The following is a 24,787-nucleotide window of genomic DNA, read 5'->3' as shown; positions in this document are numbered from 1 at the left end:
AATTAATGCTCCAACAATACCCAAAGGAACCTCTGCATCTCTCTGAGGAGAAGTGCCTAGGTTTGGAAAGAGTGTGGGTTTGGACCACAGACTTGGGGGCAAAATACTAGTTCTATTGCTTTTTTTTTGTTATTTGTCTCATACAAGTTAATTTGAACTTTGTGATAATCACTTCCCTCATTTCTAAAATAAGAAGAATGATAATTGCTAAAACGCTACACATAGCATCACTTTCCTCAGAAATCAGTGTTTGGTTATTGCTTTTGTATCTGTGTTAATTAAGTTCATGGCATTTCTTCTTCTTCCTTTATGTACAAGATGCTGTCCTACTTTTCTCCATCCTCACATTTCTTCTTATCTTTCAAAACCTAGCTCAAATATTAGCTATGGATTCTTTCTTCTACAGCTGCACACTACCTTGGTCTCTCCTTTCTGTGAGATCCAAGTGGAATTTATGGCTGTGCAGTTCAGTACTGATTGCTTTCCCACCCGACTAAAGAGTGCTTGAGTGCAAGGTTTAGGTCTTACCCATATTCTCTCTCCTGCCCTACCTGGCACAGTGTGGGGATGAGGTCATAATCACTCCTAAATGCCTTGTTTGAAGTTTCCCACATAACCAATATTCCCATCTACTCACTTAGCATGTTTAGGGATTTCAATACTTTTTTTAAAATTTATTTTTATTTTTATTTTTATTCAGTTACAATTGTCTGCATTTTCTCCCCATCCCTCCACCCCACCCCAGCCAGTACTTTTAAATGTGCTTATGTAGGTATAAGGAAAATATATATTGAAAGCAAAGTAGCCCTCCCTTGGGAGGGACTTTATGGAGTTGGGCTAATACTTCATCATCCACTTAGATACTGTGAAATGTGAGTTGACAGAGGGAAGGATAGACCTCTTCCCCTCATTTTATTTAAAAATGCATTTGTTAATTTAGGAGCCTGTTTGCCTTCTGTTCCAACTTACATAAAGGAAGAAATTGAAAACATGTCATCAAAAGTGTATATTAAAAGCAATAATAGAATGTGTCTGAATTCATTATTTCTATTGTACTTCTGTGGCCTTTCAGGTACTGGCCTCTCTGTCTTTTTCTCTTTTATTACTTCTCTAATTTTTAGGAGTAAATGATACCTTGTTGTGAAAAAGACAAGAATGGTCTGTATAATCAGAGAAGTTCTGTATAAACTGTACTATAACTGAATTATCTATATAAGCAGGCAATACTATATAAATACAGTATCAAATTTTTATATTTTGGTTCATTTTGCATGCTTCAGTGTTGTCTAACAAGATTTCAGTATCACTTTTCACCTGTGAGTTTTCTTGTTATTTAACACCCAGTTCTATTAATCCATACCTCAAGTACATAGACACCAAAAGTAATCTACCTATGAAATAAGTTTGAATTGATTGGCACTAGGGCAATAACTTCCATTCGGCTGCTACCTTCTGCAGTAATGACAGTGCGTGCACATACATATCTTCCCCGTGTGCTAACAACACACCTGTCATGTTGTTCTTCCAGTTTCCAGCTGTTAACCATCCTCAGTCATTGGAGAGAAGATATCTTGGAATTTTAAACAGCGTTTTACTCGACCTAATGAAGGTGGGAAAAGTTGATGTTGTAGGAAATTTCTTTTGGTTTGTGGGTTCTCTTGTGTCTTAATTGTGACCGTAGCCTGCATTTATGAATTAAATGTTTTGTTATTCAATGTATAATGGTGAATAATGAGGGATTATCTCATGTTAAAAGGCATGGAATTTATTGAAAATATTAGCAGCATCTGGTATTGTAACATTCCATCTAGGCAAGACTGTGAGATACCTAAATTATATTCCTAAAATTGACAGAATAATGACAATCTAAATAATAAATAATTAATTTACTCAGTACTCAAGAGCTGCTCAGTTATAAGGTTTTAAAACAAATCTTAAAATGACTGTTGAAAGAAAAGAGATTCTAACATTTTTACATGATATTTAAGGCCTCTCATAAGATTATTTTACCAGTGAACCTAATTCTGCTCCTTTTTAATTTGGCCTCTTCTCCCCAAGACTTGGCTCTTTTTGGCTCTTCTTTTGACACAGATAATTGACCCTGCTTCTACTACTGTGGCTGAGTGTTCCCCTTGTTGCTAGTGTCCCTGTGCAGAATGTCTTCCTTCTCTGGAGTACTGAAAACGATCTCATAGTTTTTTATTCATGTTTTTCTTCCCTAGTAGACAGAGTCAGCCCCTTGAGTAAGAACTGGGTTTGGGGGTTTTTTGTTGTTGTTTTCTGGGGTTTATTTTTTCATATTTCTTCAGCTTTCATTACAGCCAGCGAGTACATAAGCAAGTGTTGTGGTATTTTGTGTTTGGTTGGTTTTTTTTTGATAGTAGACCTTCAAAAAACAGTTGTTAATGGATCAGGTTTATTTTATGCCCATTCAGACAACCATCAAAATCAGAGGTGGTTACACTGTGCACAGGGACTTTAAAGGCATTCTTAGCACAGTTGGAAATTGCTGAGCAGTGCCCTCAGAACTTTGCTATGCTTTAAATGATGTTTATCTGGTGCCAAGGAACACTGTAAATAGGTGTGGGGGCAGAGGTGGGGGAGGGAGCATGGGGGGTGGTAGGCCACATACCATAAAACCTTTCATAGACATTCTCAATATTCATTAACCTATAAAGTCTTTCAGAAACCCCACAGCAAAGAAGCAATTCTCTCACCCAACATTTCCCTAATTTAATTAAATACTGAACACTTTTAAAAAAATAAAACTCCATAGCACCAGTGTTCTTCTGAACACAGTTTGAGAGATGCTATTAAAAAAAGAACCCTGAAGACTCTTTCAGCTTAATTAAACATAAATTATCTCTTAAATCAGTTACATTTTGTCAATATGTTCTTTCACTCAATATTTATTTATCAGTGTCTTAATTATTTGGTAACTTAAAAAATGTAAATAGAATAAAGTAGAAGAACTGAATTAAATGCTATTTCATGTTTTCTGCAGTCTCTTTTTACCTAAAAATAATTAAACTTTCTTTGTTAAATTATTACCAAATGTAATTACCAAACATCAGTGTGGTACCTGATAAAATCTAGCATAGCTAAAAGGACAAAGATAACCTGAATCTTTCTGCATAAGTTTGGAAGTTAACCAGTCTGATTCCTATTTATTTAATATATTTACCCTTGGATTTCCTGAACATTAAAAAACCGTTTTATTGAAATATATCTTCATAAGGTATACAAATTATGTGTATATCTCAGTTACTTTTTATAATGTAAGCATATCTATGTAACCCCACCCAAACTGAGGTGTAGAAAATTATGACCCCCCTCTCAGACTCTATACTCCATCTGTCCCTACTCCTGGAAACCATGATTGTGACTTCTGTCACCAAAGATTAATATTGCCTTTTTTTTTCTTATGGTTGCCTCTCAAGCACCCCATACTGTGGACCTGGCCTGCAACTCAGGCATGTGCCCTGACTGGGAATCGAACCAACAACCCTTTGGTTCACAGTCCAGCTCCCAATCCACTGAGCCACACCAGCCAGGGCTAATAGCGCCTTTTTATAATTGAACATTAATATAAATAGGATTAGTCCTTTTGTCTTTTAGTTATTGTTGAAGATGAATTTGAAAAATAAATAGTACCCTTTCGTGAAGAAATATATTCTCACCCTGGCTGGTGTGGCTCAGTGTACTACTGAGTGCTGGCCTGAGAACTGAAAGGTCGCCGGTTCAATTCCCAGGGCATGTGCCTGGGTTGTGGGCCAGGTCTCTAGTTGGGGGCATGCAAGAGGCAACTGATCAATATATCGCTCACACATTGATGTTTCTCTACCTCTCTCCCTCCCTTCCCCTCTCTCTAACAATAAATAAATAAAATCTTTTTTTTTAAAGTAAGATATTCTCTTTGCCAGGGGTGTCAAACTCATTTGCACCGGGGGCCACAGCAGCCTCACGGTTGCCTTCAAAGGGCCGAAATAATTTTAGGACTGTATAAATGTAATTATTCCTTAACTGTTAAAGAGTTGAAATTACATTCAGCCCTTTGAAGGCAACTGCAAAGCTGATGTGGCCCCAGTGAAAATGAGTTTGACATCCCTGCGTCTCTGCCATTTCCCAAAAACAGATTTGATAATTTTGTCTATATGTAAGTACCTAAAATGGCCATTTCATTCTGTATCTGTTTATACATATCAGCCATTTTAGTGGGGATTCAAGTCTCCAGAATTAATCCAAGCCCCTAATAACTTAGGGAATAGCTGCAATAATTATATGGGTTATATTTTAGTTAAAAAATTGTTTTATGCTTTCTTCATTATGACCTCATCCTTCCAATTAATTTGAAAATTAACAGCTGTATTCGTAAATGTAAAAACAGGTCTTTGTGTGTATGCATAGTATTTCTACTGTTGATAATCTTAAATAAATTAAAATAGCACTTAATGCTAATGGATATTTGGCTTCTGAAAGGTGATGTATATATACTTCTAATTTAAAATACTACTCAGAGGCTAACTTTCCTTTGTTTAAACTAGTATCATGCAGTTGAAACTATTTTGATGTTACCTGTTTTAACTGCCAGTGAGACCAACATCATTTTTTATACCTCCACAGTTTTTGTTGTCTAATAAGGAAGAAGAAAGAAGTGAAATAATTTTAGAGTTGTATCTGAGTCAACATGAATGTAAATCCATTTGCATGTAAGCAATGGCTTGGGTTTCAGATTCTGACCCAAAGGGAATGTTTCAGTATATAATAGGGATCTTCAACCTCAATAAGTAATCAAAGATATAAATTAAAATAGGTTTGAGATACCATTTTTAAAATATCTAATTTACAAGTACTAAAAAGGATGATAATACCTATTGTTGATGAGGGTGCCAGGAAATTGGTAGACTGTCAGTTGCTGAGGGGGTATCATTTAAGACAAACTTCCTAGGGGGTAATTTGGCAACACATAGAAAATAATCCTTAAAAGTTAGCATACCTACCAGTTCCATGTTTAGGAGTTTATACTGTGAAAGGGATCGTGGATGTATGCAAAGATTTCAGGTGTTCATCATAGTATTAATTATCATAGTAAAAAGCAACAGCCATCTAAATGTAGGAGATTGGTTAAATAAATCATGGTATATCCATACCACAAACTTCTATATAGTCATTTAAAAACATATTGTGAAGTTTTTTGTTGCAACATTGTTCATAATAAAGAAGGAAAACAACTGAAATGTTACCATTAGGGAATTGCTAAAAAAGAAAAACCTAAGGTCCATCCATAGACTTGAAGCTCTTTACTGATATGAAATGATTTCGTAAGATCTAATGTCCAGTGGAAAGAAAACTAGGCACAGACCACTGTGTACATGCTACTATTTGGGTGGAATAAAAGGAGCAGATAGAGTATCTATAGAAGGATGCTCAAGAAACTGATAACATGGGCTGCCTCCAGAGAGGGGAAGAGGAGAGAAATGAAGAATGTGTATTCTTTCATGTGAATATATACTTACTCCAAAAATATTTAAAATGGTGGAATGATGCTGTACACAATGTTTTTGATTAGTAAGTGAAAAGTGCAGGATACAAAACTTAAGTGTATAATATGAGCCGGAAAATATTATATGTGATATTCAAAAAGGGGCTGAGAGGGCATATCCCCAGAGGCCAGCAACGGTAAGATTTTGGATGATTTAGATAGTCCTTTTTGAAAAAATGTTTTGGACTAAACTGTGTTTGCTAGGTATTCTGCAATGACCATGCATTTCTTTTATAAAAAAATAATAATAATAAGGTTTTTAAGACAGATTAAATTTGATGTTGTAATGTTCTTTCCAATCCTAACTTTATTTCCTAAGAATTTATTGAAGTTGGACCCAGCTGAAAGATACCTGACAGAACAGTGTTTGAATCACCCTGCATTTCAAACCCAGAGACTTTTGGATCGCTCCCCTTCAAGGTCAGCAAAAAGAAAACCTTACCATGTGGAAAGCAGCACTTTGTCTAACAGGTAAATATTCCCTCTTAAGGAAATGCAGATGCAATGTTGGTCTTAAAAGTAGGTGGAGGAGGTGGGTGCTTAAATGATGCAATTAGAGAAAAGAAGGAAAGCCCTCTTTATTCAAAAATATCTTCATTATGCTTATTACGTGATTCAGAACCGCAATTTAAGAGTCATGTGGGTCTTACAGACTTTCTCATCTTTAACAACTGTATTATGGAAACCTATGCATTCCCTGGGAACGGTAGCATGGGTTACCAACAAAGAGGGGTTCTAGCCTCATGAGCCAGAAGATTCTGTGTAAATGGGACCCAGAGGTTACATATACTTGGGGAAGAAGGGCAAGCTAGAGCAAGGGGATTTCTGGAAGAAGAGGAAACCAAACTCATGTGGGTGGGAAGGTACCTAGGACAATCTTTGCAACTGAACCAAGTAGGTCTGGCTCTATAGAAGGGTCTTGTGTTTTTGTTGCTCTTATATTTTAAGTAATATTTGACAAGTTTTTTTTCATAAGAATAAGAATATGGAAATAGTAAAGTCATTTTGGAAGATAGTGATTTAAATTTTTTTAATATAATTTTTCAGCATAATCTTTAAAAAAAATGCCTCTATTTCTGGGGATGGGGAGACTCACAAGGGATTGGACCATGCGATCAGCTTCTCTCTCCAGAACTGCCATTCTGTGGTTCTGTTGGCTGCATTTACAGGAGAGCAGTATGCTTGTCACAGGCTCCCTGTCTTCCTTCCTCTCCCAAGAAGCTGGTCTTGTCATCTGGTGTTGCTTAGTCTATGGGAGATAGGAAATAGTTTCTCTCATGTACTATTAGAAGAGAAATAGAAAATAATAATTCTTAATATGGAGCTTTTTAAATATAAATTTTCTCTTATTTTCCCCTAATTTTCTCCCCATGTACAATAATTGTTCTTAATGTAATGGAATTTTGAAAGCTCAAGATCTGATACTTTTTAGATCTGTGAGTGCATCCATAAATTGAAAAATGGGGACACCTATAATTGAACAACAATAAAAAAGAGGGGTTTATATGCACATATTAAATTCTCTTCAGTGGTTGTCTGTTTAACACAGTTTCCTTACAATTATGTATCAAAGACATGGAATTTTCAAAGCAGTTTTTTTGTTGCTGTGCTTGATAGGGCTCCAACTTGAAGGCAATTTGATGCCTTCTCCACGTAGGAATTATGTACAAAGCTCAATGCCTTCAGATTAATACCAAGGCAGAAACTTTCAGGATAGCGGTTTAGAATCTTAGTACATTTATGAAAAACCTAACTCTGACAAATGTTTCTACCATAACTAACTTTATAGTCTCCCTTTTCTCATTAGAAATTGTATCTTACATTGTTATGAGTATGTCCTTCACATGTGGGTTTGTTTGCGCTTCTCATTGAAAGCAGTGTTTCTAAGCGTTTCAAAAACTCTAGCAGCTGCCTTCACTTTTCTCTATCCTTTTTTGGCTGGAGCTTCACACATTTCACAGTATCCGCATGTGTTATTCCTACTATTACTCTTTCTAGGCCTGGAGGAGAAAGGGGAGGAAATAGGGTTATGAGAGCCCAGGGGAGCCAGGCAGGAGCCACCCCGTGGGAGCTATAATCCGGAGGGACACAGTTACAGTCTGAGTCAGGGTGCTGATGCTGGGAAGGAGCAGGGAAGACAGCCCCCCACCCTTTGCACTGCTAAGCCCAACTGGGAGTTAGATGGCAAGGGAGCCTGGGTGATGCAGTCTACAGGCTCCTCAGGCCCAGGCTGGGGCAGAGAGGAGTGAAGAATGGCTTGGGGGGTTGACAAATAGAGAATAACCAACACACTTAATCATACTTATGGGTGAGACTATTTATCTATCATCACTTGGGGTTTTGGAAAATTGCTAAGATACTCTAGTTACCAAGATAAAAATTGACGAACGACTCTGGAGACTGTCCGTTATTGACTAGGAATAGACTCTGTTGACATCATTTAACATAAAGTGAAACTTTCCTTTCTTTGGAATTTCTTTCGAGGTCTGGGATCTGCCATTTAGTCAGTTTTTATCTGAGTGACCTTATGTAATGCTGAAATTCTTGTAACCCAACTGCAAGAGAATAGTGAGTGCATTTGGGAGATGGGGCCTTCCACACTAGTGAAGGCTTGCTTGATATCGGATATACTTTTTAACACTCTGAATGGTAGGAGGAGAGGGAAAGGGCCCTGACCTTTGATGCCTGAGCAAGTGGGTTCTTAGAGAAAATGGGAAGGCATGGTTTCACAGATTACCATTCTACAGGGGAAAAGGTGTGACTTTCCTTCCAATTAGTGTGTGATGGGAATAGAACTCTTCCCAAATCAAACCATCCTTAGCAATAACAATATTTGCAGTAAAATTTCCTGAATGCATAGTAAAAGGGAATTATTTATTACTTAAAAACATTCTTACCTATCTGTAACTACAGTTTAATCCTTTAATTACAATAGAACAAAATGATCTTGCTGTGATATAACTTTCAGCTTTCATATAGAGGACAAGATTTTCCTCTAGATTTATATTTTAAAACAAGTAGGGAGTGAAGCTTTAAATCCTAAAGAAGGCCTCAGTCTGTTTGGAATAATGACGTGTGAAATGAAGAAGAGAATAAATTGTGTCTTTTGGAGAGAAATGAACTCTTTACATCCTTGTGGTCCAGTTAGAGACATGTTCTTGTTGTGTATACAAGGAAGTGTCTGAAGTACCCCAACTATTGCCGCTTCTCTAAAACATAAATATTGATCACCGTGTTTTCCAACAAACGTCACTGCACAGCTTACATTTCTTTTTTTAGAGTGTCATTTTCTTTTATTGAGTACATTGCTAGAATTCTCATTCTTTGATGATACAGGCTAAAGACAAAAGAGACACTGGTATCTGTGTGTATTTGCTGTCAGTATATACCTCTGAGGCAGGCTGTGAGTTTGACAAATAAAAACATAGTTCAAGAAACTCAGTGACCTTCAAGTGTAAATGTTGCCTTCTGACATTCAAGCAGACAAAAGATAAGGAGTTTTTCTGTAGCTCAACTCTTACCTTCTTGCCACGCATTCTGTTACCAACACTCATGTGAGCAGCAACATGGCAAAAGTATGTTTTTCCAGATTATCAGTTAGAAACTGTATTGGCAGCAAGTTAGCTGAGCTTTTAAGGATGTCCAAATCATTTCATCAGGACCAGTGCTTTGTTGCAGAGTGACTTGATCTAAGGCACTTACTGCTATTGGTTAGTTGTTATTTGTTGACCCTAGTTTGAGAGAGTTAATATTTTTAGTCTTTGAGGTATTTTAGGTTATTTCTTCTTTTATTTTTTATAAAACTTTTTGTGTGTTTGCAATTGAGGAAAACTGATACACATTTTTGGTTTGTTTTTAACATAGAAGCCAAGCCAGCAAAAGTGCCGCTTTGCAGTCTCACCACAGGTCAAACAGCAAGGACATCCAGAACCTGAGTGTGGGTCTGCCCCGGGCTGACGAAGCTCTTCCTGCCAATGAAAGCTTCCTAAATGGAAACCTTGCTGGAGCTACTCTTAGTCCCATGCACACCAAAACCTACCAAGCAAGCAGCCAGCCTGGGTCCACGAGCAAAGATCTTACCAACAACAATATACCACACCTTCTCAGCCCAAAAGAAGCCAAGTCAAAGTCAGAGTTTGATTTCAATATTGACCCAAAGCCTTCGGAAGGCCCAGGCACAAAGTACCTCAAGTCAAGCACCAGATCACAGCAGAATCGGCACTCATTTATGGAAAGCTCTCAGAGCAAAGCTGGGACACTGCAGCCCAGTGAAAAGCAGAGTCGGCACAGCTACATCGACACTATTCCCCAGTCTTCTCGGAGTCCGTCCTACCGGACCAAGGCCAAAAGCCACGGGGCATTGAGTGACTCCAAATCTGTAAGCAACCTTTCTGAAGCTAGGGCCCCGATTACAGAGTCCAATGCCAGTAGGTACTTCCCATCCAGCTGCTTGGACTTGAACTCTCCCACCAGCCCAACCCCCACCAGGCACAGTGACACAAGAACTTTGCTCAGCCCCTCTGGGAGAAATAACCGAAGTGAGGGCACTCTCGACTCACGCCGAACCACAGCCAGGCATTCAAAAACCATGGACGAGTTGAAGCTGCCAGAGCACGTGGACAGCAGCCATTCTCATTCTCTGTCTGCACCTCATGAATCCTTTTCTTATGGGCTGGGCTACACTAGCCCCTTCTCCTCCCAGCAGCGTCCACATAGGCATTCCATGTATGTGACCCGGGACAAAGTGAGAGCCAAAGGCTTGGACGGAAGCTTGAGCGTAGGACAAGGGATGGCAGCCAGAGCCAACAGCCTGCAGCTCTTATCACCTCAGGTATAGCTAAGAGCCTTAACCAGATCTGTTGGCTCACCATGGGGAGGTGGTGGAGGGGTGAATAGGGTCAGTCTGCAATTTTCCCTACTATAGGAGGCTGTATTTTCTTGATACGATGCATTTAGGGACACAATACTTAAAGGACCAATCTGTTAAAAAATTTATTTAAGCCAATTATTGAGTACTCAGACCTCAAAAAGCTTTTTAGAAATCTGTTTTATCAAATGTTCCTCTTTGGCATATTTTGTTGAGAGCATCCTATTTTCATTTATTGTAGAATTCGTTGACTATATGTGTGTGTGTTTTTCATTTTCTTAAAGTTTAATTTCTGTTCAAGTCCTTTTCCCATTTTTTAATTGAGTTACTTGTCTCCTTAGACACTTGAACAATAAAATTAGAGGAAAAAAAATTTAGTTTCAATTTATGGGGATTTTTCTCTAATCACTCCAAATCTACTTTTGCTTAAATCAAACCCTTTCCTAAGACCTTACTCAATATCTTAACCAAATTGAAAAGTTTTAAATTTGTCTAGAACTATGGGGAAATTTAACATCAGGCCAGGATAAATGTTAATATCTAGTCTTTGGATTGTTTTTAAATCTCAAGGCAATGTTTTTAGCATAATACTTCCACCATCTTAATTGATCTTCAGACTCTAGAACTGACACTGATCTGTGTATCTTTTTTTAATCCTCACCTAGGATATTTTGTATTATTGATTTTAGAGAGAGAGGAAGAGAGACAGAAGGAAAGAAACATCAATGTGAGACAGAAATATTGATCAGTCCCCTCTCATGTGCACCCCAACCAGGGATGAAGCCACAACCTAGGCATGTGTCCTGACTGAGGGATCAAACCTGCAACCTTTTGGTGCACGGGACACCTCTCCAACTGACTGAGCCACACAGCCAGGGCCTGACACCGATCTGTTTAAAAGCAGCAGCATTCTTGCAACAAAACATTTTTTTAAAGAAATTACATTTTCATGATAATTAAACACTCACCTGCATCAAAGAAATGAAGGTGGACAAAAGTCAATGTGAGAACGAGAAGAGTTTCATGTAGGGAAAGTCCTCCCCTTTTAGAGGCTATGAAAATAAGTTCATCAGCTTGTATAATAACTTTAGAAAATATGGATGGAAAATGTCATGGAAGGCTCAGCAAGATAAGTGCTAGGGAGGGGGGATTGGCAGTGACGAGCAGTTGCAGTAGGTATAGCAAGGTAGCTAAGAGCTCAGCCAGGAAGCCAGGCAGACCTGGGTTTGTATCCCAGTTCTGCAATGTGCTTCAAACTGTGTGAATGTGGGAGAGTGATACAAGCTCTCTGTGCCTCAGATTCCTCATCTGAGTGGTGGTGTTAGGATTAAAGACAGTGTATAAAGCACCGTGCCCAGTGCTCGGCATAGAGTAAGTGTGGAACAAATTTTAGTTGTTACTGCTTCTGTGGTGAGGGCTGTTCTTTGGACAAGGAACACGTTCTCTATGCTGAGTATTGTCGGGTTCTTGCCTTTGAGAAACTTATCTTCTCTCAGGGAAGATTAAATTATACATGATAACAATGAATTAATTAGGAACCACATTCCTGTGGCACTCAGTATAAATAGAACTTGAGAACAGGGAAGAGAGCATTGAGCAGGAGCAGTCAGAAATGACTTTAGGGGCAACTAAAGGTCTTGCTGTGAGCTAGGATGTAGAGAGAGGTTTTGGAAGGCTAAAGAATGAAGATGTGTTCAGTCATGTACTGAACTAGGCACCATGATAGTCTCTAATTAGAAGGATGAAAAAGATGTGCTTCCTGCCCTCTTGGAGTGTGTGGGCTCGGGTGAGGGTCGCACACTTGCCAATGTATAGCTCATTATAATACTGTTTGGCTGCATGCCTGTGCTGTCTAGAGGTGTGTGTGCCTTAGGGACAAAGGGGTGGCACAGTCAGGCAGTGGCTTGTGGAAGGCTCCCAGGGGAGATGGTATCTGAGTGGAGACTCCTGGGACTTAACTAGGGGAAGAAAATGGAGTCAACATCAGAAAAGAGGTTTGGTAGAAGGGCAGGAAAAACATTGCAAGGAGGAGGAGGGTAAAAAAGACATTAAATAGCATGGTGTGCTGCGGGGATTACAACTTGTTCCACCTTGCTGGAATGGAAATGCAGGATTTGGAGTGGTTTTTGTAATAATCCGAGGACGAGGGGAGGAGAGAATGTTCTGGATTGTCGGTGCTGGTGGGAAAGCAGGGGAAGAGTGGGTTTTAAAGACCCCTCAGCAGTGGAAAGAACAGAGCTTGTGAATTGAAGGACTGAATATAGGAAAAAGAAGGCCTTCAAGGTTGCTTTTCTAGGAGCTCTTTTTCAGAGTACAAAAGAGGACTTTGGAAGACACTGAATTGAGCAGATGAGCATGCCGAGGCTCCAAGAAGTCGGCTGAATTTCCCAAGTTTACCCAACTAGATCATGAGGCAATGTCCAGGTCCCCAGCCAGCACTCATTATACTATATCGTGCTGACATGTTGAACTTGAAGTAACCCTGAGCCTTTAAGTAGAGGTGTTCTCCACAAGGTTGGAAAGACTGTCTGGCACCCAGTTGAGGGGAAGGGCAGGAGATGCCATGACTGGAGTTAGAGCAGTGGTCAGAGGAGCCCTCAGGAAGTCCCTCTAGAGAGAAGAGAACCTCTAGTGCTTACAGAGATCTCTAGAGCCTGGCAGGTGCACATAGACAATAAGGTCAATCCCAGGTAAAGTATGCTAGCACTAAGCATAGTATAAACAGAGAAGTAAGACAAACAAAAAGCTTTAACTTGCAAAAAAGGACAAGTGGACTGGCTCTTGGAGAGTTCCAGAAAAACAACTTTGTGAACATGGTAGAAATAGACTAATTATAAACAGTTACTGTGGGTTAAGCACAGACCCAACTGTTAAAGGATGTTAAGTCCAGTTTAGGATGTCCAGTGCCAAGTTGCAAGACAGTACAAGTTTAAAGGCACAGAGATGGGAGACTGCTTGACCAGTAACTAAAGCCTCACATGAATAAGTAAGGGGAATCACTCTCTTGCAAAGTGTTGTGGCTACCTTCGAGAGTTAAGGGCACTGGACTGGCACTATCATTTTGAGAGTTTAGGTTAGATGTAAAGCATTTGTTTTCTAAAATACTTTTTTAGAAGCCTTTGTAAACAATATAGGCGATAAAATTCATCTGAAATCTTGTCATAAAGTAGAAGAAAGGCTACATTGGATGATTTCCTGCCCAGAATCCTTTCATAGTACATTGGGGACTGATAGGGAGAAAGACAAAGAGACTCAGGTTTGAAATTTTAAATAAAACGTTTTAAAACATCACATAAGGTTCAAGATAATATATAATGCAGCTAACTCCTCTTAATGGCTTGGTAATTTTGTCCCTTAATCTTTTTTTTTCCCTAAGGATGGAAAATGCTGCTTTTCCCCTCACTGAACAGCATTGTGGACCCACGCTGCTCTTAGCTTGTGAATCACTTCTTTGACAGAAATAGGTAGTGTCTCCCAAGATGAGCAGTGTCATAATTATGGTTAAGAAAATACATGAGCCCTGGCTGGTGTGGTTCAGTGGATTGAGCACTGGCCTGTGAACCAAAGGGTCTCCGGCTTGATTCCCAGTCAGGGCACATGCCTGGGTTGCGGGCCTGGTCCCCAGTAAGGGGGTGTGCGAGAGGCAACCAACCACCCAATGATGTTTCTGTCCCTCTCTCCCGTCCCCTCTCTCTAAAAATAAATAAATAAAATCTTTAAAAAGAAAATACATGAAATGTAAGTACTGTTATCCTACAGGAGATGCAGGAGTAAACTTAAGTATGTAAACTACAGTAGTTAGAGAATTGTAAGACAGAATTTATTGACTAGTTATTATATTCCTCTATATAGCCGAAGAACTTTAGGTTTCATCTGAATATGCCATATAAGTCCTTCATGAAAAATAGTTTTGGATCTGCGAAATTCTTTTTGGAGAACTCAGCCTAAAATCTGCTGGATAAATTTTAGATTAACTAATAGAATCTGTAATTAGAGTGCTGTGCAGAACCATGACTATCTAGATATTAGGAAGATCATTTTCTTTGTTTTTAATAATTAATTGAACTATTTTCAGAGTAATTCATTCCCTGCTCGCCTTAACTTTAATGAGAATTTCACTTTCCATCTGTGTGACAGTTGTCTGATTTATTTTACATTCATCAGATGACTCACTCTTTTATGGGACAATTTGTGTTTTAGCCCACTAACATTTTTTCTTTTAGTCGGTTAAGATATTGGTTATACCAAATAAAGCCCATGGCAATTTAGGTGATTTTCATCATTTAGAAGGACACTTTTATAAATCCTTTTAAATTTGACTTCCAGCCCGGGGAACAGCACCCTCCAGAGATGACTGTGGCAAGATCTTCTGTTAAAGAACCCTCCAGAGAAGGCAACCCTTCATTCCATGCGCGGCAGAAATCTGAGGTCTGCATTATCCAGAGTTGCTACCTTATATGATACAACCTGTCCGTAAAGATTGGTCACTTGACATCATTATAGCCTATCTTTTATTTTATTATTTTTTCTTTTTTATTATTTTTTTAATTACTGTTCAAGTACAGTTGTCTCCATTCCCCCACCGACTTCTGCCCACCCCAGACTATCTCTTAAAATTTATCCATACGTAATCTCCCACAAATAATTTCAACTGGCTTATAAAGTAGTTTCCCTCATACCGTAATTCTGAGTTTTCTCTTTAAAAAATCCTGGAGTAAATTATGGATCAATGAGGTGCTATTCTAAGTTCATAGGCCATTTACTTTTATATAAACCTGTTTCCTCTCTCAGGGTGGAGCATATCATGATCCTCACTCTGATGATGGCACCGCCCCCAAAGAAAATAGACATCTGTACAATGATCCTGTTCCAAGGAGAGTTGGTAGCTTCTACCGAGGTAAGCCTGGCCCCTGACACCCAACAGGGTCCTCTCTCCTCTGCCCCTCACTGCACCTCTAGCCCACACCCCCCACTACATTTCACTGCTCTGGCTTTAGGTCCATTTGATTCCCTGCTGTCACCTTCCAGTACTTCTCGCAGCTTCTAGTCTTATTTCAAGTCCTTTAGGCTTCTGACTTAGGTTCTTTGAGTAGTCTTCCTATTTTCAAGGTCATCAGAATAGTATCTGGAAGGACCCTTCTGAAGCTGTATTCTGACCACACCACACTCGTTGATTCAATTAAGTGATAAAATACTTATCGATGTCACCTGTGGATCTGAGACTGTTCTAGTTTAGAACTTGGCAGTGAACATGACAGTTGAAGGTCATACCCTCACAGAGCTCACATCCTCGTGGAAAGAGAGCAGTACTAAATGTAATAATTATATTGAGCAACAAAATGTAATAAATGCTATAGGAAAAAAAATGGCGCAAGGCAACTCATTGCCCACCACCCCACCCACAATCCTCTATCTCTTACCTGCTGAGAGTCCTCTGGCAGCTTCCCATTGGCATCCGAACAAAATCTGAATTCCCTAGGACAGCATTCCAGGCTTTCCATTCCAGAGCCCTGCCATTCTTTCCAGCTGTTCCTCTTCTTCTGTCATGCCCAGCCTGTGGGACTCACAGAGGCCGTCCCCTCCTGTGACCTGAAACTCACTCTTCTCCCTGCTTGGATAGCTTGGTCCTATCCCTTTTAAGATTCTACTGTGAGGTCTTCTGCAGTGTGATGTCTTCCCTGCCCACCCAGATGAATTGAAGTGTTTTCTCCCCTGTCCCACCCATGGCTCCTTGTTTAGGCCTCTGACATGACACAGGCCACATGATGCTGATTCTTTGTCTGCATTTCTCTCTCACAAGGTTGTGAGGCCCTTTATGTTTTCCTATTTCACCCTCATTGACTAGCATACTGCCTGGCAGTTTCATTAATATTTGTTGATTGAATGAAAGAAAATCTTCAAGCGTACTTGCACAGCCTTAAAAATGTACTTCAGTGTTTAATAGACAACCAAAACAGATGCTTTGAGGGATGTATGAATTTAGGAGATGTTGACAGAGAAAGGCATCCCCTTTGATGAGCTGTGTAGAAACAGAGTGGGAGCCCCTGGCGAGCCCCAGCCTGTAGTAAGGAGACAGCCAGCAAGCCCACCAGGGAGGAGGCTCAACTTTTCACAGCCTTCAAAGGTCACCATGACCTTCTACTGATGCCCATATGCACATTGTCTGGCTTCTCACTATTGTGTTAATTTGACAGCTGGCAAGGGGCAGGAATAGGGGCAGGAGGTCATGGACAGCTGCTCCGTCATTTTAACCAGGAACTGGAGCTAGATAAATACATTCAAGTGTTATTAAGGACTAAATGTCTGTTGAATGACTAGGCTACTCTGTTCCCTCCCAGTTCCACCTTTGAAAAATGCATAAATGCCATTTAATGTATTTTTTTCTCATGCCATGGTTAATTTAGAATCTTATGGGACTAAAATTTTAATTCAGATTACAGTTACTTAAAACGAACGAATCTTGTAGTATATATGAGCAAAAAAGCCTTTTTTTTCTATCACTGTAAATTTTATGTCCAAAATGAACCATACATGTGTTATTTCTATAGATGTCTGTGGAATATACTTTAATATAAAATGTTAATAAAATTCTAATCAGTCTGAAAACAGTTCTATTTTGATTTCAAGTAAATTAACTCAGTTAATATCAGCAAAACCCCTCATTTGTCTTCTTATAATCCACTTCAGAGCTTGGCAGACAGAACATTTTTATTTTAGAAAGTCTAGAAATAGAAAGAAAAGATTTAACTAGGTGAACATCTGGAGACAGCTGCCATTTCAATGATGCTACTAAATCTTAACTGGATGAAGATTTAGTGGTATCACCGAAATGACAAATGTTTCCAGAATACTTCCCATTTTCAGTCCTATTGGTCAAGAGTCAAGTGAAATGATATCATTTATCTTGATATACAGCCTGTATATTCCTTTTGTGATGAAATTTATAATATGTTTTGATTTATGACCAAGCTTAGCAATTGACAGAAAAAATAGTAACCCCCACCTAAAAAGCAGAAAAGTATTTACTCAAATAAATTGTGGTTTATCTTTTTATTTCTGGATTGAGAACATAGAGAAAAAATTGTATTCTTGTACAAGTAACCCAATTTCTTTGGAATTTAGTTTAAAAAATATATAATTGATGCTACCTCCCAAGTGTCAAGGCTTAAACAGTAGTTTGTATATTCCAGCACACATACGAGGCCTGTCCAGAAAGTATCCAGCCATGCACTATGAAAAATAGAGACATTTATTGAAGAAGATACAAGAAACATTGTACATAGGACAATGATGCCTCAGTCCCCTTCAAAGGATAGGCATTTTGGGACCTCATACAATTCTCCCAGTCGCCATCAGCTGCCCTGTCATATTTTGCTGAATCTGATCGATGGTCTGAAGTCTCTTCCCTTTCAAAGGTTATTTTAGTTTTGGGAAAAGCTGGAAGTCACAGGGGGCCCAATCTGGGCTATAGTGGGGGCTGAGTCACTTGGGTGACTTGATGTTTCCCCAAAAAACTCTGCACAAGATTTGATGCATGAGTGGGTGTGTTGTTGTGATGAAGCTGCCAATCACAGTTGCCCATAGCTGCAGCTTTCTGAATCATCCAAATACCATGGAAGAATGTTCAAGCTTAACATAAAATTTGATGCAGATTTGTTGCTCTACTCACTCAAGTCATTTTGAATGCAACGACCACACAGTATACATGCTTACTCAACGGTGTCTACTGCCCCCACGGTAAAGTTGTCATTGTTCATGCATGTGCATTCCAGTCCACTCTCCTTGGCTGCTAGGTTACATCAATATCATGCAAACCATTCTTGTTATATTAACAATGGCTGGCCTTTTTGTGGACAGACCTTGTATTGTTAAGAATCACTTCAGACTAAGAATAGATTTTGCATAGTTCGGTCTATGATGTAAAAAAGCCTCAACTCCAAAGAATGTCAAAACAGTGAAGGGAGGCTATCATATTCATACTTTTAAATATCCTATAATGTTTTTCAGTTTATCAGCTGACGGGTCAATTTATATTGCCTGGTGATATGATATATATTTCCCGGTGTTAACTTACCCCCCCCCCCCAAGTTGCTCTTGTAAGCAGTGGGGGTAGGGAGAATGTTCCCTGGAGTACCTCCACCCTCAGAAAACACAGAAGTTATCTGAAGGGCAGATGAGGATTTTGACTTATAAGTTTGTTTATTTGTGTGAGAAAAAAATGCAATAGAATAACTTGAATCCTGCTTTGACCAATAGATTACATCAGTGACTTTCTTTATTTAGTGCCATCTCCACGTCCAGATAATTCTTTCCATGAAAATAATGTGTCAACTAGAGTTTCTTCCCTACCATCAGAGAGCAGTTCTGGAACTAACCACTCCAAAAGACAACCAGCATTCGAACCGTGGTAAGTATTTTGGTTTGTTTTTACTCTTAATTTTTTCTAACTTGAGGTTTGAGGTTTCAAAGAAATTCTGGATAACCTTTTGAGCGTTCTTCCTCCTGTTAGGCTTTTCTTTCTCAAGAGAGAATGTTTGGTGTGGAAAATGTGATTTGTCATTATTTGTAATGGTTTCTGTCAAGTTTAGAATTTGTATTAAATAACATATAAAAGAAAAAAAATCTCCTGGATCAGTAAATACCTCATAAGTCTTCCATTGCATTCTTCTGACATGATTGATGTCTTTCACTGTCTCCTCTTTTGTTGCTATTGAATCACCTAGCAGACACTTGGCTTAGCACTTTGTATGCACGGTCTCACACTCAGTTCTCACAGCCTTTGAAGTATCACAGCCTTTGAAGTAGGAATGGCTCCCATTCTACAGATGAGCAAACACAACTTAGAAAAGGTAAGGAGCTTGCCTGGTGCTGGACAGCCAGTAACAGCAACCAGGATGTAGACCTACATGGGTTCTGACTCCATAGCTCCTATCTTTCACCTCTATGCCACCTGACTTTTGTCAGGGTGAAAAGATAGAAATGGGGGAACAATTCTTTATGCTACCGTGAAAGCATAATGGTAGCCAGACATTAAAATGATGTGCCAACTTTGCTTGTCCTTGTATCTTTTTGTGTCATATGTAATAAAAATTTAGGGAAATAATTATAATGTATGTCAGGGGCCCCCAACCCCTGGGCCACTAGCAAAGCTCACCTGAGGTCCGCCTTCTTCCCCCCACCTGAGCTCCACCTCCTGTCCCCCTCCCCGCCTCAGTCCATGGAAAAACCGGTCCCTGGTGCCAAAGGTTGGGGACCACTGACATATATGAAGTCTCATTAGATTTATCTGGGAGTAAGAACTTCTTAAAAATAGTAATGTGGACTTTGTATTCTCAACCACTCAGAATCCAGATGTGAGGAGTGCTTATGTGGTACTTCATAAAACTACCTACCAAGTCCTCCACTGGTAGAATCAAATGGTGCATCACTGTAACACACTGAATTTAGAATAAGACCAGTCTGTCAGAGAGCCCATCTCTGGAGTTTGTTGACAGAAGTCACAGAGGACCTTAGGTCAGTTCTCCTAACCCTATGTGGTTTCACAATTTGGACCCTGTTGGCAGGGTTATATTGAAGATTCATTGGTACCATGCCCAGTGGTGAAAATAATGTTATTATTTTTAAAACAGTAAGATTTTTAAAGTTATAAATACTGTATTTTTGGACCATAAGACGCACCTAGGTTTTAGAGGAGGAAAATAGGAAGACAAGTTTTGAAGCAAAAAATGTGGTAAAATTTTAATAACATAAATAACATATTTCACCAATGTAAATGTAAGCTACATTTGGACTATAAGACATACCCCCATTTTCCTCCCAAATTTGGGGGGGAAATGTGCATCTTATAGTCTGAAAAATACGGTACTTTTTCATTTATAAGCACACTTTACATCTATTGCCTTATTTATAAAATGACAGTCTTAACATGAGTGACTTTGGAAATAAATAGGGTATCTTCATTAATGTCACCTTCTAGCCATGTGACTTTAACCTCTTTGCACCTTGGTTTCCTTATCTGTAAAATAGGGCTAGGAAGAGCACCTCCTTCATAGGGTTAATGTGATCATTAACTGGAATAAACCATCAAAAGCGCCTAGAGCAGAGGTCCCCAACCTCTGGGCCATGGACTGGTACTGGTCTGGACCTGTTAGGAATCTGGCTGCACAGCAGTTGAGCTTGAATGTAATGTGCTTGAGTCATCCCAAAGCCATGCCCCCCACCCCGGTCCATAGAAAAATTGTCTTCCACAGAACTGGTCCCTGGTGCCAAAAAGGTTGGGGACCGCTGACCCAGAGCAATGACTTGCTAACATCAGCAGTTTTTACTGTTTTTGTCCTCTAACTTCAGTATGGCTTGTCAGGTGTCTGCCTGCCGCTTACTTTGCTGATAAATTTTGGTGCATTTTTTCTTTCTTCATGTGACTGTAGATAAGATCTCCTATACATTAACCTCCTATACATAATGCCTCTCTCCTCTTCAATTCACCTTCATGCTGCTCCCAGAACAATTATCCTAAAGCCCCCAAAGTCTGACCCTCTGTGAAACCTGTGAGTCTCCTGCCTTGAGTCTGTGAGCGGCTTGAAGTCTCACTCCTTGTGTATTTTGCCCTGCAGTTCCAACACCTAACATGGGGCCTGGCACATACAAAGTACTCTGTAAATGTTGGTTGACTTTGATTCAGTCGGTTTTAATTCCTTCCCTTTTTTATGTGAGTCTTTTGAATTCTCTCTTTCCTCTTGACTGCTTAGAGAAATAGCTGTTGTGTGAGTCTTGTGACTGTTCAACAAGCAGACTGTTACTACCCCCGACCCCGCACCATCAGCACCCCCCACCTCTGCCATTTTATCAGCTCTGGATAATGTGTCAGGGGACTAGCTGGATGATCCTTCTTAAATCTCCTGTCCCTGAGATTTATGTGATCACCACTTGCCCTTCGCTTGTGATGCTTCTCTTGGATCTGTCTATTGCTGTACAATTAGCTCAGCTCAGCACATAACTGTTGACTGAACCAGGTGGAACTGCAGGGTCAAGAATTCAAATTTGAGATATATTATGGGGCATACTCTTACCCATTGGGTGCAGTACTGGTTGTAAATGTTCAAGTCTCTCTCTTCATTCTTTTGTACAATGCACAATGTTTCAGGGGCCTGTGTTCTTGGCAGCTTCTCTCCATCTCTGTCTCTCCCTGAGTCTGTCCCCTAGGCTTTTCTCCCTTCAGTTTCTCTGTTTGTTCTCTGTATGTGTATGATTCAGTGTAGTTTCTCCCTCTCTTCTTTCTTTTTCTGTCTCCCTCTCTCCCACTTGGGCTCTTTCTCTCTCTCTGTGTGTCTCTGACTTCCTTCTGTGTCTTTTGTGATGCATGCACACTCAAGTTTTACTCCTAGCTTTCATCCTCTAGTTCAGGGGTAATTTATTTTCTTTTCTGTTTTGGCCTCTGGGATCTTTCCCTGCCTAGATCTTGGCCCCACCGCCTCTGCTCCATTTTAATTTGAAGATGTTTTCTTCATCATTCCCCCTCCACCCCAGGCCCTAGTTTATCCAGTGCCTCTGAAAACACACTGCAGAAAGTCTTTGATTCATCTTCCCTATGTTTGGGGTCATCGTAAGGAACAAAAGATACTGGGCTTTTTGTTCTGCTCCTCTTTCATTACCCTCTTCCACCCCCATTCTCTCACTTCCATCTTGTTAGATAGACTCTTCTTCCCATCTCACATTCTGCTTCTCCTAGGACCAGTGTTTCAAGCCTTCACTTCCTCTCTTGCCAGTGTTAACATTCTTATAGTAACACCCATTCCCTTCCTGAGGTTGCAGTCACATGTTCCCCTTAAAGATTTCCTGGATTGGCAGAAAGCTCTTTTACTACTGACCCTTGACAGACCTTTGAGATTTCATTAGACTTTCATTCTTATTGGAAAGACCTTCTACCTGTTAATCTGAATACTCTGCTGTACAGACCCCAGTATGGGAGGACATAAGCTATAGCATAAACAAATAATTCTTTAATCTCTGGAGGTTGCAGAACATTAAAAATAGCATTGCTGTTTGGACTTGATGCTCTCTGAGGTTCCTTTCAATGCTAAGAGTCCTGCTTTTGTGATTTCAGCGAACTACACTGTTCTGCTGGGTTCTCTAGAACCCTCACATGACTGAATGCTATGGCCTGGAATTGAGTTTAGGGCAGTCTGTCTTTAGGCCTCATGCGAGAGGGTTTCATCTCCTTAATCTCAAAAGTGCTTGTCAGAAGAAAGTTAGACCGAATTCCCAGGGTCTAGGCCCAGTCTGTCATTGGGATGAGACTACAACACTGCACTTAAAGTATCTTTAACTTTTCAGTTATTTTATTCTCACCCATTACATCATGTCTGAAGTTTTTCAGCTTTCAGAATTGTAAATGGATTATTCAGTGTTCCCATACTCGTTATTTTATTGGTTGTATTGTATTATAAAACTTTCACTTCAGAACTTGGGACTATCAAACTTCAGGTCCTGATGTGTTTCAGGAACACATGGGCCTACAGTACATGTGTTTACTTCCTTGCGATCTCCATTACCTCTTAGACTGAATGCTTTAGAAGAACTGATCATTGCTCCTTCAAACAGTCATGGTGTTTATTTCCTGTTTCTCCTCCCCTCCACCCCCATGTTTGATGTTGAGTCTTGGTTTTTCAAATAAATTTTTTGTGTGGTTTATAAAACTTTTTTTATGATATCTGCAGTACATTTTGGTGTTGCAACTAAAAAGAAGAAATGATAAATCACCAAAATAATTTCTCTTGCCCAGAGATGATAGCTATTAACATTTTGCTTTATTTCTTCCTGCCTTTTAAAAAAAATACATATATGTGCACATATACTCCTTTTTTTAAAGTATAGTTAGGCTCATATTATATAGAAAGTTTTGAATTCTGCTATTTTCACTTAGTATTGTAGTTTGAATATTCCTTCATATTATTGAAAATTCTTTGACAATGTGATTTATTTTTAATAACTTCGTGCTGTTTTCTATCATGCAGATCTATAATAGTTTATAGAGGTATTTTCTGCCTTCACACAGATTTAATCAAGTAAAGGATGCTGCTTTGCTCATGTTTTTTCTTAGATGTTCTAGTAACTTCTTTGCTGTTAGGTGTTCTAAAACCATAAGTATGAACAAACTCTGTCACCTTTAATGTTTCTACTCTTAATTTTAAGGAATAGTTAGTGGAAGGAATCCAGTAATTTGAGAAAATGTTTTTCCACAGTCATATAGATATTGAAATTTAAAATAGAGCCAATGGAATGTGCCTTTTTGAAAAATAGTACCAGTTAGCTTGTTTTTTAAAAACTGTAAATTAAATTAAGTAATAAGGTCATCTGTTAAGAAACAAGTAACCAACTTGTTGGGGCCAAGGTATCTTGTTTGCTGTCATTTAATATCTCCTATTTGTATTAAAATGCCTGGGTGGTGTCAGTGATATGAAGCTTAATGTCAGTATTTTGAATTAGAGGCTTCCCCCCCACCCTGCCGAAGCGTCCTTTGTATTAAGCATTTTTCCTGTCCATGTTTTTTTCTTATCTATTTTTATTTAGTTTTAATAAATAGATATAAGATTTTTATAAAGGAATTTTTTAGTTTCATGCAATTTTTACTTCTATTTATAATGTTTCTGTAGCAGCATTGATTTTTGTTTGTTTTTTAATGTTCTGTACCTTGGCAAGCCAGTAATAATGAACTTGTTAGCTGGTTTTAAGAAGGTAAATAGAAAAATGAAGATAAGGAAAATGTTTCTGCTCTTTCCCTTGGGGGTTTGCAGAAAAAGCATCCTTTAGACCATGTACTTTTCAGACTCCTAATTCTAAGGTTTTCAACAGCATGAAAATGGTCCTGCAGCAGAGTCACAACTAATTTGTATTAATGCTTAAATTGGTAGTTTGAGTCTGTGCCAAAGGCTAATCATTAACCATGGTCCATTAGATTTAGTTCCTCCTATGCTTTTAGGACACTCCTTACCTGTGTGCTTGAATCTCCATGGCTATTTGAACCCAGTGTCATGCACTTTCCATCTTCATTATATTTGTCATACAATGGTAGGAGAATGATTGAAAAATCAATATGATAAAAATGTCTTCCCATTTAGGAAAAGTCCTGAAAACATTAGTCATTCTGAACAACTCAAGGAAAAGGAAAAACAAGGCTTTTTCAGGTCAATGAAAAAGAAAAAGAAGAAATCTCAAACAGTAAGTAGATGGCTAATTTCTATGTTCAGTGGCATACTAGTCTACTTGAGTCGGTGGGTACTTTACATTTTGTACGTGGCAATCACACTGAATTATTTTCTTACTGAGACCTGACATGCATGCATACATTGTATGTGTTTCTTTCCCAAATTCTATACAGC

The 24,787-nt window shown here is 39.1% G+C and overlaps 1 protein-coding gene across 4 annotated transcripts in view; it reads left to right on the top strand.

The window, feature by feature from the left end:
- Nucleotides 1–24,787, top strand: part of CDKL5 (cyclin dependent kinase like 5) — a 154,973-nt gene that overhangs the window by 121,825 nt on the left and 8,361 nt on the right. For all 4 annotated transcript variants that reach the window (XM_053917324.1, XM_053917322.1, XM_053917323.1 and 1 more), the window contains 7 exons: nucleotides 1,529–1,609; nucleotides 5,862–6,013; nucleotides 9,407–10,373; nucleotides 14,736–14,837; nucleotides 15,201–15,306; nucleotides 18,693–18,816; nucleotides 24,527–24,626. In XM_053917324.1, the coding sequence (XP_053773299.1) occupies nucleotides 1,529–1,609; nucleotides 5,862–6,013; nucleotides 9,407–10,373; nucleotides 14,736–14,837; nucleotides 15,201–15,306; nucleotides 18,693–18,816; nucleotides 24,527–24,626 (1,632 nt within the window). The remainder of the gene's footprint in view (nucleotides 1–1,528; nucleotides 1,610–5,861; nucleotides 6,014–9,406; nucleotides 10,374–14,735; nucleotides 14,838–15,200; nucleotides 15,307–18,692; nucleotides 18,817–24,526; nucleotides 24,627–24,787) is intronic.

This window comes from Desmodus rotundus, chromosome X (genome assembly GCF_022682495.2).
Source record: "Desmodus rotundus isolate HL8 chromosome X, HLdesRot8A.1, whole genome shotgun sequence".
NCBI classification, from domain to species: Eukaryota; Metazoa; Chordata; class Mammalia; order Chiroptera; family Phyllostomidae; genus Desmodus; species Desmodus rotundus.
This window is presented reverse-complemented; position numbering and strand designations above follow the sequence as displayed.